This window comes from Anolis sagrei, chromosome 10 (genome assembly GCF_037176765.1).
Source record: "Anolis sagrei isolate rAnoSag1 chromosome 10, rAnoSag1.mat, whole genome shotgun sequence".
In the NCBI taxonomy this organism is placed as follows: Eukaryota; Metazoa; Chordata; class Lepidosauria; order Squamata; family Dactyloidae; genus Anolis; species Anolis sagrei.
Window position 1 is genome coordinate 17,467,431 of NC_090030.1, and position 18,185 is coordinate 17,485,615.

The 18,185-nt window shown below is 39.4% G+C and overlaps 1 protein-coding gene across 3 annotated transcripts in view; it reads right to left on the reverse strand.

The window, feature by feature from the left end:
* LOC132762956 (phosphatidylinositol-binding clathrin assembly protein-like) overlaps positions 1–16,886 on the reverse strand; it is a 55,151-nt gene extending 38,265 nt beyond the window's left edge. For all 3 annotated transcript variants that reach the window (XM_060756223.2, XM_060756222.2, XM_060756221.2), the window contains exons 1-3: positions 16,527–16,886; positions 2,506–2,648; positions 1,236–1,311 (exon numbers count right to left, since the gene is read on the reverse strand). In XM_060756223.2, the coding sequence (XP_060612206.1) occupies positions 1,236–1,311; positions 2,506–2,648; positions 16,527–16,656 (349 nt within the window). In that variant the 5' untranslated portion in view covers positions 16,657–16,886. The remainder of the gene's footprint in view (positions 1–1,235; positions 1,312–2,505; positions 2,649–16,526) is intronic.
* Between the last annotated feature and the right edge of the window lie 1,299 nt (positions 16,887–18,185).

An 18,185-nucleotide genomic window follows, 5' to 3' on the forward strand; every position in this document is an offset into this window, starting at 1 on the left:
TTTCACAAGATGTATACTTAAAGACTTTGGACTATTGACTATTGATTAAGAATGATGCCCTGTGTTCTCAACACAGAGAAACTACATCCTATCTATAACCGAACTTTAATAAGAAATGTGCTTATATGGTAAATTAATACAAGATGTTTGTGAGTAAACGAGATATGTTACTTTTAAGAAGACTTTGTATTTGGTCTCTGACTGCATATTTTAAACTAACAGGTTTTAAGGGGGAGAGTATATGTTTTGGGCAATTGCAATTGCAATTTCAACTTCAAAGAAACATTTTCAAGACTCTGCTAGTTAAATATGTTATTTTGTGCAGTGGCATGTCTTTCTCCCTGGCAGTTAAAATACATGGTTTATCAGTTTAACAGCTGAGTTACCTGTGTGCCATTACATGAATGCTTGTGAACATCACTTTTTCAAAGGGTTGAATTCTAACAAGGTCATGCCTTTCCTTGACTAGTGGTTTTCAAAAGGTGGTCTCCAGATGCACATGGAGATTCACATTTGCCAAAAGGATATGACATCATTTTTCCTTTTCAAAAAGGTTATGAATGCCATTTTTCCCCAAAACTTCAATAGTATATGAGGAAGATGAATAGAATAACTAAATACACTGGAATCCCTAACATTCCTTCTACTGGGTTGTTGTAGGTTTTTCCGGGCTATATGGCCATGTTCTGGAGGCAATTTTTCTCCTGACATTTCGCCTGCATCTATGGCAAGCATCCTCAGAGGTAGTGAGGTCTGTTGGAAGTAGGAAAATGGGTTTATATATCTGTGGAATGACCAGGGTGAGACAAAGGACTTTTTTCTGCTGGGGCTAGCTGTGAATGTTTCAGCTGATCACCTTGATTAGGATTCAATGGCTTGGAAGTGCCTGGGGGAAATCTGGGGGGAACAAAATCTGGCTACCAGTATTAAAGGACTCAAAAATCACAACAGCAAAACAACAGAGGGGAAACAAACAGGCACATAAAATCACTCTCAACAAGGGATTCCCCCTGGGCACTTCCAAGCCATTGAATGCTACCTCTGGGGATGCTTGCCATAGATGCAGGCGAAACGTCAGGAGAAAAATTGCCTCCAGAACATGGCCATATAGCCCGGAAAAACCTACAACAACCCAGTGATTCCGGCCATGAAAGCCTTCGACAATACATTCCTTCTACTATTAAAACATTATGAAGCTTGCAACTTTCCCTTTCAAAGAATACAGAAATCCTTACCCTGCATTGCACTTTTATCCAGGTAGTTGTTGAGATTAAACAATGTATTTCGAGATGCCAGGTACTGGATGAAGCGCTATTGGTGGAAAAATCAAATTCCAGATTACATTGATGTTTCACAAAAATAACTATGTTGCAGAAGCAAATTGCTAAGCACCTCTGGGAGATATACACTGACTTGGAAATATCTAATATAAGGCAGAAAAATTAAATCTACTAAAAGACTTGAGTTTACAGTCACTATCCAGAGAAACAAACCTGGATTAACTGAGTCAAGTAACCAAGTACAATGTGTGCAACCAAGTGCAAGTGCAACTAAATCCACAACTCTCGCACAAAGGGCAACAATATTCATTAATGAACACATATTTGCATACAACTCTCTTTTGCTAGAAAACACTCAGACCAGGTTTATAACGACATGCAAACACTATTGAGATTCTTCACTGTGATATGCCAGCAGCATTCAATCAATGCATAATAAGCAAATGGAGTTTGTGAGAACTAAAGCTATGTACTCACACACAACACACACAAAAAAACACCAGTGCTACTATTTGGAATAAGGTAACATGTCAAAGGAAGTATTTTCTCATTAGTTTTTCAGTAATAAGAGAAGGAATGGTCTCTAAGTTCACCAATCCCCACATACACTTTTTATCACTTGGATCTTATAAATTACTTGTAACTTCCAAATAAGACTACCAGAATTGGACAAGAGCACACCTGGCGGAGACCCATTCATGATCTCTCCATGAATGGAATTAGCAGACAAACAGAAGAATGAGAAAGGACAGCATTCAGAAATGCAGAACATCTGGAAAAAGTGGTCTAAATCTCAAACATATGTATGCAAGTACATAATTATAATGGCTGGTGTATTATGCTTATTCTGCTTAAGACTCCAGGCAGAATATTCCTAATGCAATTACATTTTATGCTACACGTAAGTGTTATCATTATTAGAAACAAAAAAATCCTTTAACAGTAAAGGTAAATTTCAATAGACTAGCATTTCCTCTATCTATCTATCTATCTATCTATCTGTTAGAAGCTGAGCCAGCACATCTGTCTTGGTAATTTAACACTCTTAAAACTTTGTGATAGTTTATACACAACTATTTGCTTTCTAGCAAGAGACGAGTCATATATACAATTCATATTGGCATACCAACTTGTTCCATTGTGCCCAAATTCAGAAATCACAAGCGCCTAAGTGCTCTTTCTGCTATTAAGCATAGTGCTACATCACAAATGACTAATATCTTACCTCGTTTCCATACATCATGAGGTCGTGTGTTGTAATTAGAGCTTTGAACACTACTACCCAGCTACTGTTTGCAGTCCGCTCAAAAAGGGTGTCTGCCAGCTGTGGAATATTCACATTCATCTCATTTGTGCACTGAATTAGATCTAAAACATAAGAAACAATCCAGTTAAGATGCATTTATGGGACTGTGCCAAAAATAATAGATTAAATTTGCCATTACATAGAAAATCGGGTTAGGAACACTACTGTCAGGAACCTGACTTACAAGTGTGTCTCTTAGCCTTTTTTTCCCCACTCATTGTCCACCATTCTTCAAATTTCATTAGTGCAGAAGCCATAGGTCTAAAGCAGTAGTTTCCAACCTTTTTTACCAGGACCATTCTCCCAACATTAGTACAAAGGGGTTACGAATCAGTTTTTGGCCAACTTTAAATTTGGTTATTTGGGGTGCTGATTCAGAAAACTGCATTGGACAGACCACATCAGCTCTAGTTTCTGATACACAACATATGCCATCCAGTAGTCGCAATCCGCTCACCCATAGAAAACAATATTTAATAAGCCTCAGCACTATAAGAGGGTTTAATGAGACCGGTCACTCTCGTTACAACAATGTAATGACGGTGAAGCCGCAGATCATATTTTAGTTCCACTGGTGGTCCACTTTAACTTGCGTTCATGATCTGCAACTACACTTTCTATCTGGCAAGAGTTCTTCACAGGACCTAAATGGCAGAGATAGTCTGTAGTGCTTTTTTTTGAGACTCCCAGGATTTGCCTGGCATGCTGCCGATTGTCTGGAATCTGCTTCTAACAACTATCCACTCTTCATCAAATAAACCGACTCTTTCAGGTCCTGCCTTTCCCTCTTTCATCTGTACCAATGTGCCTCCTGGTGAACTTGGACAAGAGCACAAGACACAGGTCTAAATTAAATCAAATCATTGATCCATCGATCCCAGTACTACAGACTTTGGACTAGCCTTGGCTGACCAGGGTTTCAGCAGGACTCTTTCCTATCCCTGACATCCCCTGGTGGTACCCCATCCAGAAACTAGCCAGGTCTGCCAGCTTTTACTCAGCATTATTTCATGCTTCAATTTTTGTGCATATAGTAATCTTGTTGCCATGGTTGGGTATCACAGTAATATTTCATATTTCCTTTCCAGTTACTCATCCATGAGTCCCAATAGAAACAGCGCAAGTTTAAATGGAACACTCATCTTCAACACCTCATGTATTAAATAAAGTATGTATGTACTTTCATAGAATCATAAACTTGGAAGAGACCTCGTAGGCCAACCTCATTCTGCCAAGAAGCAGGAAAATCGTATTGAAAGCACCCCTGACAGATGGCCATCCAGCCTCTGCTTAAAAGCCTCCAAAGAAGGAGCCTCCACCACACTCTGGGGCAGAGTGTTCCACTGCTGAACAGCTCTCACAGTCAGGAACTTCTTTCTAATGTTCAGGTGGAATCTCCTTTTGAACCCATTCTTTGGTTTTCCCATGTCTACCACATAAGAGAAAATGTCAGCACTGCAATCCTTTATACGGGGGGGGGGGGGGGTTCCTTAACAATCTGCCGCCTAGGGTCACCAATGCTGTCCTTAAATTGTCAAATGTTTAAGATCAACTGGAAAAAAAGGTGTTCAATATTTCCCCATCCTATGTAACACACATGGTAATTTTTTTCCCTTTCTTTTTTCCTGCTAACCTCCTAATACATCCTTTCTGAGTTCCTGAGGTCAGGCCTGTTTCACTAAAACTTAACTTGTGTTTCAGCCTCCAAAGATGGCCTTGCAGTCTCCTATGGCTTCCCCATTTCTGCTTCTAGTATCAGAGTTAATGAGCATCATATAAGAGCAACGACCTGAGCCGCCTTCCTAAATTTAATATGAGTACAATAAAACAGAAAAGCTTTCCAAACTTGATAGTTGTCTATGTTCTAGAGCTAGATTTCTCACTGCAAGCAAGCATGGCACGTAATTCACCATCTGAATGCTGTATCTCTGCAAAGGATCCTAATATTTTGTGTTATTTGTGTACATGTCTAAAATCCATGTCCGGGTGAAGAATGAACAAAGCGACAGAGAATATCCACTGCCACATTATTTGTATTGCTTCAGAATATCCAATAAAAAGGCTCAAATGAAGCCCTGAACAACCTTTTACTCTACCCAAAGTACTGAATTATTAGCAAGTTTTAGAAATCCATCATGATCCCAGAAAGGGAAATGACAATCTGGAGCTGTTGCAGCTCATCAGAGTTTTAGCCTTTCCTCTTCACATGTACATTCCAAATAGCACAGAACAATTCATGTGAGCTCTTACCAAAAACAGAAAAGAAAAAGCGAACACTAAGAATGTATTTCACTGATCCTCAACTTTGTGCAGCTCAAGTCATGCTCCTAAAAAATTATTTCCCCCTTCAGGGAGCGCTATTGAAAACATATAAACTGAGAGTCTTTAGTGACTTTTTTTCTCATGCTGTTGTGTGTGCACATCCTGCCACTGCCAATACAGGCGGGCGGAGGAAATCATTCCAACACTGACATCAGAAGAATAGAGCTGGGTGACTCTGATCTCCTTCCAAACAAAGCAGCAGTTCTGTCTGAGCCTCCTTCTGTCCAAATCACATTGCGATGATGGAACAGTGAGGTTATACAGCTCACCAGCAAGTTTTCATGGTGTAAAGAAGGAAAAAGCCACTGTTTTTAGAGCCCCGACTTTAGCTTCTATTTAGACTTCTATTGTCCTGAACCCAGCGTGCTTTACAAGTCATCCCCCCCTTTTAAAATAGACACATACACAAAATATGTCTTTTACATCCTCTAACAAAGGACCAATTAATTGAAATCTCTTACTAAGGATAGTCATAACCTCTGAATGGTTTCTGCATTTCCAAAGAACTCCTCACTGATTTCCTTGCCCTAACATGCCTCTGAGTAGTCTGTGACTTTATCAAGTTTCCATTTCCTCCATGACCACAAGAGAGATTCAGCAACACCTCTGCTGTAAATGGCTAGCTTCCTCGATTCTGACAGACATACCACAAGTCAAGAGACCCAACTGTTCATCTGCTATGTAATGCTCAAAAGTGTTTTTGTGATCTAGCCAAATAAACCACAGAAGACCCCAACAAGAAAACAAAAGGTTCCCTAAATTTGAACCATACAACTGTGAAATATTACAACTATATGTTAACAGCGAGAGCAGTACTGACTCCTGTTGCATATCATCTGGCTTGGGTCATACTCATAATCCTGCCTTGGGGACAGACTCAAAATGGGGAATAAAAAGTCATTGCCTTTCTTGGTTTATCTATTCCCAGAAAACCCGAGGACATAATAACGAATCTGATTCCATAGTCACACATGCCTTTCTTCCCATAATATTGCAGCACAACATGCAGGCTGCATCATTGTTGTCCCTCCACCTTTTCCCAAAAAAAAAAAAGCATCATTTCCTGAGGAAGAGAACTGCATTTTCAAAAGCTTGCACAGAATGAAGTCCAGTGGCAAAGTAACTTCATGAAACAGACTTGAATGTTTTATGTCAATTCAGTTCAGCACTATAATAATACTACTACTAATATTTTTATTTATTTATTTTTGATTTTTTGATACGAAATCCGGCATATAGATCTCGTTTGCTGTGACATACTGTAGCTTTGTGTCAGTAAAATAATAATAATAATAATAATAATAATAATAATAATAACAACTTTATTTTCATACCCCGCCAGCCATCTCCCCAAGGGGACTCGGGGCAGCTTACAAGGGAAAAGCCCAAAAAGTTACAAATAAAACACAAACAATAAAAAACATCAGATAAAATATAAAAACAACCACAATCATAACAACATCAAAACAATATGGCTCAGAAAAGGAACATAGCTGAGGTTCAGGCTCAATGAGCCCAATACATCCTGAAGGGAGCGCAAGGAAAGTGCAACAATCAAGTAAACAGGTTTAATTCAGATTTAAGTCAGCTTACAAGGGCTTGATAAAGGTGTTTGGAACTACATGAACAATCAGCCCAAAATGCCACTGTGTAACTCTGTTTCAATGAGGAATCCTTAAGGAAAACATAAAATCCAACATATATCAGAAAAGTTTGTAAGCCATCTGGGTAGATCTGTGAAGATTCCATAACAATTTCTTCCAGAACCTACTGATTTAGTTGCAAGGTGCCTCAAATGCCACTCCTAGCCTACAAAAAAGAAGAGAAGAAACTTCAAAGGCCCCTGTGATGATTGAAAAAGATAGAACAGAAGCAGCATGAGAAGCAAGCAAGGCAACTGCATAGAAAGTTGAATCTGTCCAACATGGCAGATTCAACTTTCTATGCAAATTGAGTATTCAAGTATACTCTGAAGAGGCTTCGCTGTATCTTAATATTATCAACAATATCTGAGATCACTATTTTTGTTTTTTTAAATGTTCAACTGTGATCAAGATTTTGCACTTTCTTCAAATTCCAGTTACTCATTTCTTATCCATACAAAATAGGCCCTGCCCAAAGCAAAAGTTTCTAGATCAGTGGTTCTCAACCTGTGGGTCCCCAGATGTTTTGGCCTTCAACTCCCAGAAATCCTAACAGCTGGTAAACTGGCTGGGATTTCTGGGAGTTGTAGGCCAAAACACCTGGGGACCCACAGGTTGAGAACCACTGTTCTAGATACAGAGAAATTTTCTAACTTTGCGGAAACATATGCTTTATGCATTAAAATTAATAAATATCCAGAAAAAGGCAGAGCTCTGGGATTCTAGAACACATGGGAATCTCAGGGCACACTTAAAGAAAATACTAGAGTAAATTATCTCTATCTGGATAGGAACTTCTGTGTTCACAGTGAACATTATTTTTGGTCTTGCCCAGGATTGTTGCAAGAAATGTGCAAAGAAATGGAATAGAGAAACCCAATATTTTAACAAAGCTATTCCTAAACATCGGCAAAACCTGGCCCTTTAACAATAAGTAATAACTATTTCTAATCAATATCTCTTATAATGGTTTAACATTTAACATTAACTTACTGCACCACTAATGCCTATACAGTCTATTGCCTCCAACTGCAGGGCAGAGGACTGGAAGTTGGGAAAAGGTGGCTTACTACTGGTTTTGCAGTATAGTTGCTCTATGAAATTACAAATGGATGGGACACATTTCTGAATCTAGCCATTCAAAAAAGCAAATCTTTTTATAAGATTTTAATAAAAAATAATAAAAAATTTATAAGATTTTTATAACACCATTTTACAATATCAATGAATATAACAAGACTGGAGTGTCCACAGATTTTGGTCTCCATAGAGGGTCCTGGAACCAAATCCCAGTAGATACCAAAGGCCTCTCTTTCTCTCACATATATCTGAAAAGTACCACTTCTGCCAACATTCTTAGCCTGGCAAAACACCTAAGAATCAGCATGAATTATTCTCCTAAGTCTGTTCATCAATAAAATGCATGCTGGCAGGAGAACTAACTTGCAGCAAGAAGCTAAATTCTCACCAAAACCATTGTCTGATAGAGAGGGGAAAGGGAAAGAGAGAGAAAAGAGATAGATTATTTTTACTTATTCACAAAGGATCCAAAGCAAAAGCAAAAGAATTCACCTACACAGGGCATAAACTGACTTTTTTTTTGTTAAATCTATCAACCCATTCATCAAATAACTGAGGGGAGAGGGGGTTGTCCTATTTTATTTACACATGCCAATCAAATACTTCAAAATGATGTTATACCAGTTACATCACAGAATATATAAAATCACATCTCTTTATAAGGCCTGAGCCAAAGCACTTTGAAGTTTGTGGAAGGGGCTGAATGATTTTTTTCCCCTACACTTCTGAACATATCTTCTATTTTTACTAGGAGAGGGCACTTTTTTCAACTACGACCAATACATTCAAAGTTGTTGAGTAACTTTATGGTCCCACCACTTCCTAATTTCCTGGTACTGCCTAGTTTACTGATTTTAAGTTTGCATTCAAGCTTCAATCCATCACAGGAAGCAGAAGCCACAAGAGAAAAGAGAAACAACTGTACTAGACAGAAAGCATCTCCAGGCTGTACTTACTGAAGATGAAATGCCCTAGCAATTGTCATGCACTCACACAACAAGTCATTCGTTAACTTAAGATGTCATAAGACTCTCTGTCTTTCTATTATTTTGCTACCAAGCTGTTCTGACTTTGCAGTTACTTTTCAGAACAAACGGAAATTGAAATAATCCTGTTCATCATTCTGGAGAAGTGTGTATGCAAACTAAGTCAACAAACGGATGCCAATGGCATGCATGCACAAGAAGGGTGGATACAACAAATAACAGCATGTCAAATGTACTGCAAAGATTCATATCAATGATGGCAACAGAGGCTGCATAATTCTTCAACATAATGCTGCTTTTCCAGATTTTTAAATCTTTTCACTATGTGAAGACTCATTCACCAGCTGGGATAACAACAAAACAGGACTCTCATCCAAAATTATTTGAGACGAGGAGACATTGAGGACACAAAATGATGGCCATCACAAAATAACATAAAACATGAAAACAAAAAATAAATGTTTAGTAAACACAGAGTTAAGCTTTTAATACCATATTCACCAAAGTAATTTTGTGTCTATGAATCAGATCACTGGAAATGGTCAATATTTCTTAATACATAATTTACCAGAATACTGCCTGTCTTTTTTCCTGTATAACTCCAGAGATAAAATTATAGATTTGAAAAAAAATTCAAGATGCACCAAAAAGTTCTTAATAAATTAGAAAGTGGAAGGTAAAAGGAAGAGGGGCCAACCAAGGGCTAGATGGATGGATGGCATCCTTGAAGTGACTGGACTGACCTTGAAGGAGCTGGGGGTGGTGACAGCCGACAGGGAGCTCTGGCGTGGGCTGGTCCATGAGGTCACGAAGAGTCGGAGACGACTGAACGAATGAACAACAACACAAACTAGAAAGCCTGTATAGTTGCAGAATCACAATCCAAAGTGTGACAAAAGGAAAGCAACTGATTCACACAGAGGGACAGAATCATTGGAAACACACACAAAGAAACAACTAAACATTTGATAAATAATTACGAAATAATTATTTTGAAATTACCAGCATAACTACATTCCATGCTGACATGGATCTTCTGGGTCAAGAGGTCAAAAGCTTCCTTGACAGTTAAAATGCCTTATCCACGTGGTATAACAAATTACAAAATGAGCTAGCTGACTGGAATGTTACTAGTATTTATATAGCACTTTTATGTATCCTTCAGCCGCATTAGCACACTGATAGTTGTAACATGCATGTTTCATGCCAATAAGTTAGGTCCACTTAACAGGCAACTAAAACATTTCTGCAATCAAAAAGCTTCATCCAGATGGTCTGAGAAACTATGAAACTAACTGCCTTACTGGAATATTACATTTATATACCCTCTTTTAGTATGATGTGTTCTTCAGACACATTAGTTCACCAATCTTTGTACTATCCATATAACATACGCTAGAAGTAACCTGCAGATAAATATTGAGAACAAAAGAAAGCATCTTTACCCAGAGAGCTTAGAGAACAAATATTCTTCCTTCGTGGCATATTTTTTTAACCATGAGTATAAACTGAAGTTTAACAATATCAAGTTATTTTAGCAGCTAAGCTCCCAAAAAACCAGAGCCACAACATCTTATCTGGTGAAAGCATTAACAGAAGGCTTCAGACCTTTGTGGCATCAGGTCAAGAATTTTCTTTATTTGGAGACAGATTCCATCAAGAAGAGAGTCACTTGACAACACTCACTCACTGACCTCTTAGAGGAATACACTATTAAAAAATGGCTATTTGAAAGTGACAGCATACATTTTCTACAGCATAAGATGGGAAGAAAGAATCTAGCAAAAGAAGCAGCAGAAGTGTTACTCTGCTTCATATACTCTGTTACTGTTTTTATTAAATAGCAGCAATAAACACAGATTAACATGGTGGATTCCAAAAGCAAACAACCACCGGCCCATTGCATTTAATCTCCTTCTCACATTCCTACAGTATATTTGGGGGGTAGACGCTACCAGTAAATAACAGCCTGACTTTAATTTGATCACGAGGCAATAAAGAGAATCAACAGGCACAGAGAAAGGGAAGACGTCTTTGCAAAGATCATTTCAGCAAGTCCAGCTTTCATCACCAGTCTGTGGGATTTTGTACCTTGCTGAAACTCTCCCCTGTACAAAAGCATCCTGTTGATCTCTTTTGTTCCTGGTCACCTTAAAAAACAAAAGAAAATAAATAGACACAGGAAGCTATCTTGTCACTTGGAAGCTTGGGTATCCATCCATTTAGTCTAGTCATTACTTCCTTCTTATAGCTGCCTTATAGCTTTTTAAGTCATTAATGAACTTAGCAACCTGTGAATGCAAAAAGCATTGGTAGTCCCCAGGTTGTTTGTATGTAAATCGGAACAGGTATTTTTTAAAGTGTAACTCCAGCCAATTGTGTATATATTTTACTTTGATAACACAGGGAAGGGTTAACACCCCTGTGGTGCTTCTTTTGCTGTCTGTGCCCCTATTTAGAAGATTTCACCTCACTTTCAGTCCCTGTGAGGACGAGATTTTGAAAAAAATGGCTTGTTATGGAAACAAGAATTGGTGGGAAATCTTCAGTGAAGATCTCTTACCCCCATAATAATTCTTCCAGGGATGAATTTTCCTTTCAAGGGGTAGATTTCTCTCACTTCCTGTTGTCTCACTCCATTCTTAACTATGAGCCAGATGTAAGTCAGATGTCTGTAACTGGGGGACTGCTTGTACTCTACCACAGAGCTACAGTCCCTCCATAATGCATTATACACTTTGTAGGCTGGCATTTAAAGGGGATCCCAGTGGGTGTGTTCAATACTGAATACTATTACAAAAGAATACAGGAGTGTATATTTCTGCATGCCAAAGGGTTGGACTAGATCATAGAAACATAGTTGGAAGAGACCTCATGGGCCATCCAGTCCAACCCCCTGCCATGAAGCAGGAAAATTGCATTCAAAGCACCCCCGACAGATGGCTATCTAGCCTCTGTTTAAAAGCTTCCAAAGAAGGAGCCTCCACCACACTCCGGGGCAGAGAGTTCCATTGCTGAACGGCTCTCACAGTCAGAATATCAAGATGCCACATGCAGTCCTTCCAGTGGCATGATTCTGCATTCAGATTTCCATAGCTATTGATATCTCACTCCTAGGCTCCACTTCTCTGCCACCCTTTTTGAACAGCTGTTGCAAAGTGCTCCTGCTAAGGTTTCTAATATGACCCTCCAACAAAGCCACAACAAGGTTACCAAGAACTATCTCAGAGGTAAGAAGTCTATGTCTTCCCTAAAAACACCAGGTCAAGAATCAGAGCTGATGTGGCAACAGGAATCAGTGTCACCAAGTTCTGCAATAGAATGAGTTGCTTTTATGCAAGCTTTAGAGATGAGAACACAAACCAAAGGTTCCATACTATAGTAAGAGAATTATTCACAAAGTTAAAAATAACTGTAAAAACTGTACACCAAGGGCCCTTCCACACAGCTCTATATTCTAGAATATCAAGGCAGAAAATCCCACAATATCTGCTTTGAAATGGGTTATCTGAGTCCATACTCAGATAATGTGGGAGGCCCTAAAACGCCTCAGATGTAAGGATGCACCTCTTCTTTGGAGTCTTTAAACAGAGGTTCAGTGGCATTTTCTAATATGCCTTCATGACAGTGAGTTGGACCAAACAGATCTTGTGGTTTCTTCCAACTCCAAAAGCCTATAATTCTATAATGCTAAAAGAGGAAGAGGAAGAATTTCCTGTAGGGATGAGACAGGAGGAAAAAAGAGAATCTTTTGCCTGCCAATTGTTTTACCCACCAACACTCACATTATCCTACCCTACTCATTATCAAGCTTATTTTTCAGCTGTAATATTCTGCGATTTAAGCCACCCAAATGAATTTATCCTCCCAGTCTCATTAGTTGCATTTCAACAGTAAATCTTTCTCTCCCGCCTTTTGCTTGCCACCCTGAGCTTAAACCATTCAAGAGTGGACTTTGACAATCAGTAACAAATAACAGATTTATCCCAACCCCTGTGTGCAAAGCAATCATGTAACCAGCTCCGACATTAAGTTCAGAAGTTACATCCTTCCAGATGCACAAAAATGGGATGGTAGCTCCGAAATGCTGCAAAATGGTCCACTTGGATGGCCAAAATACCTTTGCTTTCCAATGTACACAAAGTTTACTTCATGCACATAATCATTTTCAAAAATATTGTTCATAAAACGTATCTGTGAATCGTAAATGTCATGTCTAGATTGGGGGTCTTGTCTCCAAAATACTTCATCATGTATGTATATGTAAATATTCTGAACTCTGAAACACCTGGTCCTACCTGTTCAAATAAGGGATAAATATCCATATATTTGTTACCAGTAGGGTATTAAACATCGCAACTAATACCCCAAGAATGAGAGGTATCCTTTTTGTGGTCTACAGCTACCTGCTCATATTTGTTCACCTGTAAGGAAATCTTTTTGAGCATAATTTCAAAACTGGTTAAGCCAGGTGGAGGCTGTTTTCCACAGTTAGGATAAGGCTGCTATTTGTGACTACCTATCAAAGTCCACTCTCAGAATGGGTTAATCTCAGGACAAGCAAAAGCAATTTCGACAAGCAAAAGCAGTGTCGAAATGCAACTCATGAAACAAGGAGGATACATTAAACTGAGTGGGCTTCAATACAGAGTTCAGGTTGCTGATGATTAAATCCTGACCTCTGCTTGCTTCAATTCAATTCAACCGACCAACAAAAGTCTCTTAAAAGAGAACACAGGGCTGATTCTATGATATGATATAATAATGTTTTAGGCACCAACCATGAGACCACTCAGCCTGCAAATATAGTAAATAATGATGATATTATTTAAGCACCAAACACAAAATAACCTATCCCCCCCCCCCCCCGCAATAATAATGATGTTATAGGCACCAACCATGATACTATCCAACCTAACAATAACAGTAATAATAATAATGTTTTAGCCACCAACCATGAGATAAACTAGCCCCCAAATATAAAAATAACAATAATATAATTTATAGTAATAATGCTTTAGGCACCAACCACATGACCAATCGGCTTCATAATAGTAATAACGTTGATAATCAGTCCCAAAATGAATATAATATGATGGTGATGTTGAGGAGGTTTTAGGCACCAGCCTCCTCCTATTATGTTGTTGATGATGATGATGATGTTTTAGGCAAGGAGACCTCCCAGCCTCAAAATGAATAAATAATAATAATAATAATAATAAGTTGTTTTAGGCCCTAACTGCCAGAGGAAAAATATAAAAATAACCAGGCCCAGAATAAAACAATAATCATGACAGGGGCTTTAAGCACAGACCCCAAGACTACCAGCCTCCTAATAATAATAATGTTGATAATTGTGATGATTATGTTATCATCACCGACAACAAGAATAAATAATAATAAGGTTGATGATTATGATGATTATGTTTTAGGCACCGACAATGGGACCACCCAACTTCAAAATGAATAAATAAATAATAATAATAATAGGTACTGTTCCATTAACCTTAATATGATGCTGTAGGCCCCAACTGCCAGAGGAAAAATATAAAAATAACCAGGCCCAGAAGAAAACAAGAATCATGACAGTGATGATGAGCCTTTAGGCACAGAACCCAAGACCACCAGCCTCCCAAAAATAATAATGTTAATAATAACAACAACAATAATAATGTTAATAATTATGATGATGTTTAAGGCAAAGAGACCTCCCAGCCTCAAAATAAATAAATGATGATGATGATAATTATGATTATGTTTTAGGCATTGACGATGAGACCTATCCTATCTATCTATCTACCTATCTACCTACCTATCCTATCTCCCTACCTACCTACCCCATCTATCTACCTATTCTATTTATCCATCTATCCTACCTACCCTACCTATTCTATCTATCTATCTATCCTATCTATCTATCTATCTATCTATCCTACCTATCCTACTTTATCTATCTAATTATCCATCTATCCTATCTACCTTTCTCAAAATGAATAAATAATAAGTACTGTTTCATTATATTTAATATGATGCTGTGTAGGCCCCAAATGAAAAAATCAAAATAACCAGGCCCAGAATAAAAGACACAGACCTCAGGACCATCAGCCTCCTAATAAAAATAATAATGTTAATAATTATAATGATGTTTAAGGCAAATAAATAATACTAATAAGGTTGATGATTATGATGATGTTTTAGGCACCAACTCCAAGACCACCAGCCTCCTAATCATAATAATAATATTAATGATGATGTTGTTTAAGCCAACGAGACCTCTCAACCAAAAAAGAAAACTAATGATGATAATAATATTGGTAATGATGTTTTAGGCACCAACAATGAGACCTATCCTATCTATTTATCCTACCTATCCCACCTGTCTTACTTATTCCACCTATCTACCTACTCATCCTATCTCTCTATCTAGCTATCCTACCTATCTTACCTTTCCTATCTACTTACCTACTTATCCTACCTACCTACCCTATCTATGTATTCTATCTATCTACCTATCCTATCTGTCTTACTTATTCTACCTATCTACCTACTCATCCTATCTCTCTATCCTACCTATCTTACCTTTCCTATCTACCTACCTATCCTATTTACTTACCTACCTACCTATCCTACCTACCTACTCTATCTATCTATTCTACCTACCTACCCTATCTATCCTACCAATCCTATCTGTCTTACTTATTCTAGTTATCTACCTATTTATCCTACCTACTCATCCTATCTATCCTACTTTTCCTACCTATCTACCTACCTATCCTATCTATGTATCCTATCAACCTATCATCCTATCCTATCTATGTATTCTATCTACCTATCCTATCTGTCCTACTTATTCTACCTATCTACCTACTTATCCTATCTACCTACTCATCCTATCTCTCTATCTATCCTATCTATCTTACTTTTCCTACCTACCTACCTATTCTATCAACCCATTTTCCTATCCTATCTATTTATCCTATCTACCTACCTATCCTATCTTACCTATCCTGTCTTACTTATTCTGCCTATCTACCTACTTATCCTATCTACCTACTCATCCTATCTCTCTATCTATCCTATCTATCTAACTTTTCCTACCTACCTACCTATCCTATCAACCCATTTTCCTATCCTATCTATTTATCCTATCTTACCTATTCTGTCTTACTTATTCTACCTATCTGCCTACTTATCCTATCTACCTACTAATCCTATCTCTATATCTTACTTTTCCTACCTACCTACCTATCCTATCAACCCATTTTCCTATCCTATCTATTTATCCTATCAACCTATCCTACCTATCTTACCTATCCTATCTGTCTTACTTATTCTACCTATCTACCTACTTATCCTATCTCTCTATCTATCCTATCTATCTTACTTTTCCTATCTACCTACCTGCCTATCTATCTATATATTCTATCTATCTTCCTATCCTATTACGTATTCTACCTACCTATCTACCTACTCATCCTATCTCTCTATCCTACTTTTCCTATCTACCTACCTATCCTACTTACCTACCTACCTATCCTATCAACGTATCCTATCTACCTACCTATCCTCTCTATCTATCTAACATCTTAGCTAACTAGCTACCTACCGTACCTATCCTATCTATCTACCTTCATACGATGCTGTAGACCCCAATTGCCAGAGGGGGGAAAATCAAAATAACCAGGCCCAGAAGAAAACAATAACCATGACAGTGGTGATGTTCTTGAGGCACCAACCAGGGAAACCCTCAGGCTCAAAATGAACACAATACGATGGTGGTGGTGAGGAGCTGTTCGAGACCCCCCAGCCCCCAAATAGTCATCCTCATGACCACCCTCAGGCCCAAGCGGGAGGCCTTCCCTCCCTCCCTCCCTCCCTGCCTGCCTTCCCTCCAGGGGGCCGGACTCACAGTCGAGGTGCTTCTTCTTGGGGCCCATGACTTCGTGGGTGGTGGCCTTGCAGACGGCCTTGGCCAGGGCCGAGCCGGTGACGCTGTGCTGCGCCGCCGTGATCCGGTCGGTGATGGACTGGCCCGACATGTCGGCCGCGGAGAGGAGGAGGAGGAAGAGGGAGGAAGGAAGGAAGGGGAGAGGAATCCCCTCGGAAAGGAGCAGCAGCAGCAGGAGGAGGAACAGGAGGAGGAGGAGGAAAAGGAGGAGCAGCCGCGGTCACCGCCCCGCCGAGGCGAAGCCCAGCCCAGCCCCGGCGGCGGAAAGGCGGCTCCTGCTTCTCCTGCTGCTTCTGAGGCCGCCACCCCCAGACCGGAAGGCCTACCCCGCTCGCCTCAGGAGAGCCTCGCCGCTTTCACCGCCACTTCCGGCCTTCTCCCCCCCCCCCCTCCCCGGCTTTGTCCTCCCGCCGCTGAGACAAAATGGCGGCCCGCCTTCCTTCCTTCCCTCCCTGTCACAATGTTCTCTCCTCGACGCTTCTCTCTCTCGTTCTTTCTCTCTCTCTCTCTCAGGTACTTTTTGAACTTCAACTCCCAGCATTCCTCATCATTCGCCAGCACGGCGGAGGCTTCTGGGAGTTGAAGTCCATTAAAAAAAGACGCTAGCGTTGGGCATCGGCGCTGTTAGGCCCCTCTCGCTGCCATGGCAACGCCCAGTGGAATCCAAGGATTGGCTGCTCAGCCCTTCCACTTAAGGTTGCCATGACAGCCAGGGAGGAAGGTAGGATAGCTAGATAGAGGTAGGTAGAGAGATGGATAGATAGAGGTAGGTAGGTAGATAAATAGGTATAGGTAAGTAGATAGGATAGGTCGCTAGGGTAGGTAGGATAAATAGGATGAGAGGTAGATACAATAGGTAGATAGATTAATAGGTAGGAAGGATAGGTAAGTAGGTAGGATAGCTCGCTAAGGTAGGTAGGATAAATAGGATGAGTAGGTAGATAGATTAATAGGTAGGTAGGATAGGTAAGTAGATAGGATAGGTCAATAGGGTAGGTAGGATAAATAGGATGAGTAGGTAGATACGATAGGTAGAAAGATTAATAGATAGGTAGGCTAGGTCGCTAGGGTAGGTAGGATAAATACGATGAGTAGGTAGATCCAATAGGTAGATAGATTAATAGGTAGGTAGGATAGGTCGCTAAGGTAGGTAAGATAAATAGGATGAGTAGGTAGATACAATAGGTAGATAGATTAATAGGTAGGTAGGTAGGATAGGTAAGTAGGTAAGATAGGTCGCTAGGATAGCTAGGATAAATAGGTAGATACGATAGGTAGATAGATTAATAGGTAGGTAGGTAGGATAGGGAAGTAGGTAGGATAGGTCACTAGGGTAGGTAGGATAAATAGGATGAGTAGGTAGATACGATAGGTAGATAGATCAATAGGTAGGTAGGTAGGATAGGTAAGTAAGTAGGATAGGTCGATAGGGTAGGTAGGATAAATAGGATGAGTAGGTAGATACGATAGGTAGATAGATTAATAGGTAGGTAGATGGATGGGTAGTTAGGTAGGTAGGATAGGTAAGTAGATAGGATAGGTCGCTAGGGTAGGTAGGATAAATAGGATGAGTAGGTAGATACGATAGGTAGATAGATCAATAGGTAGGTAGGTAGGTAA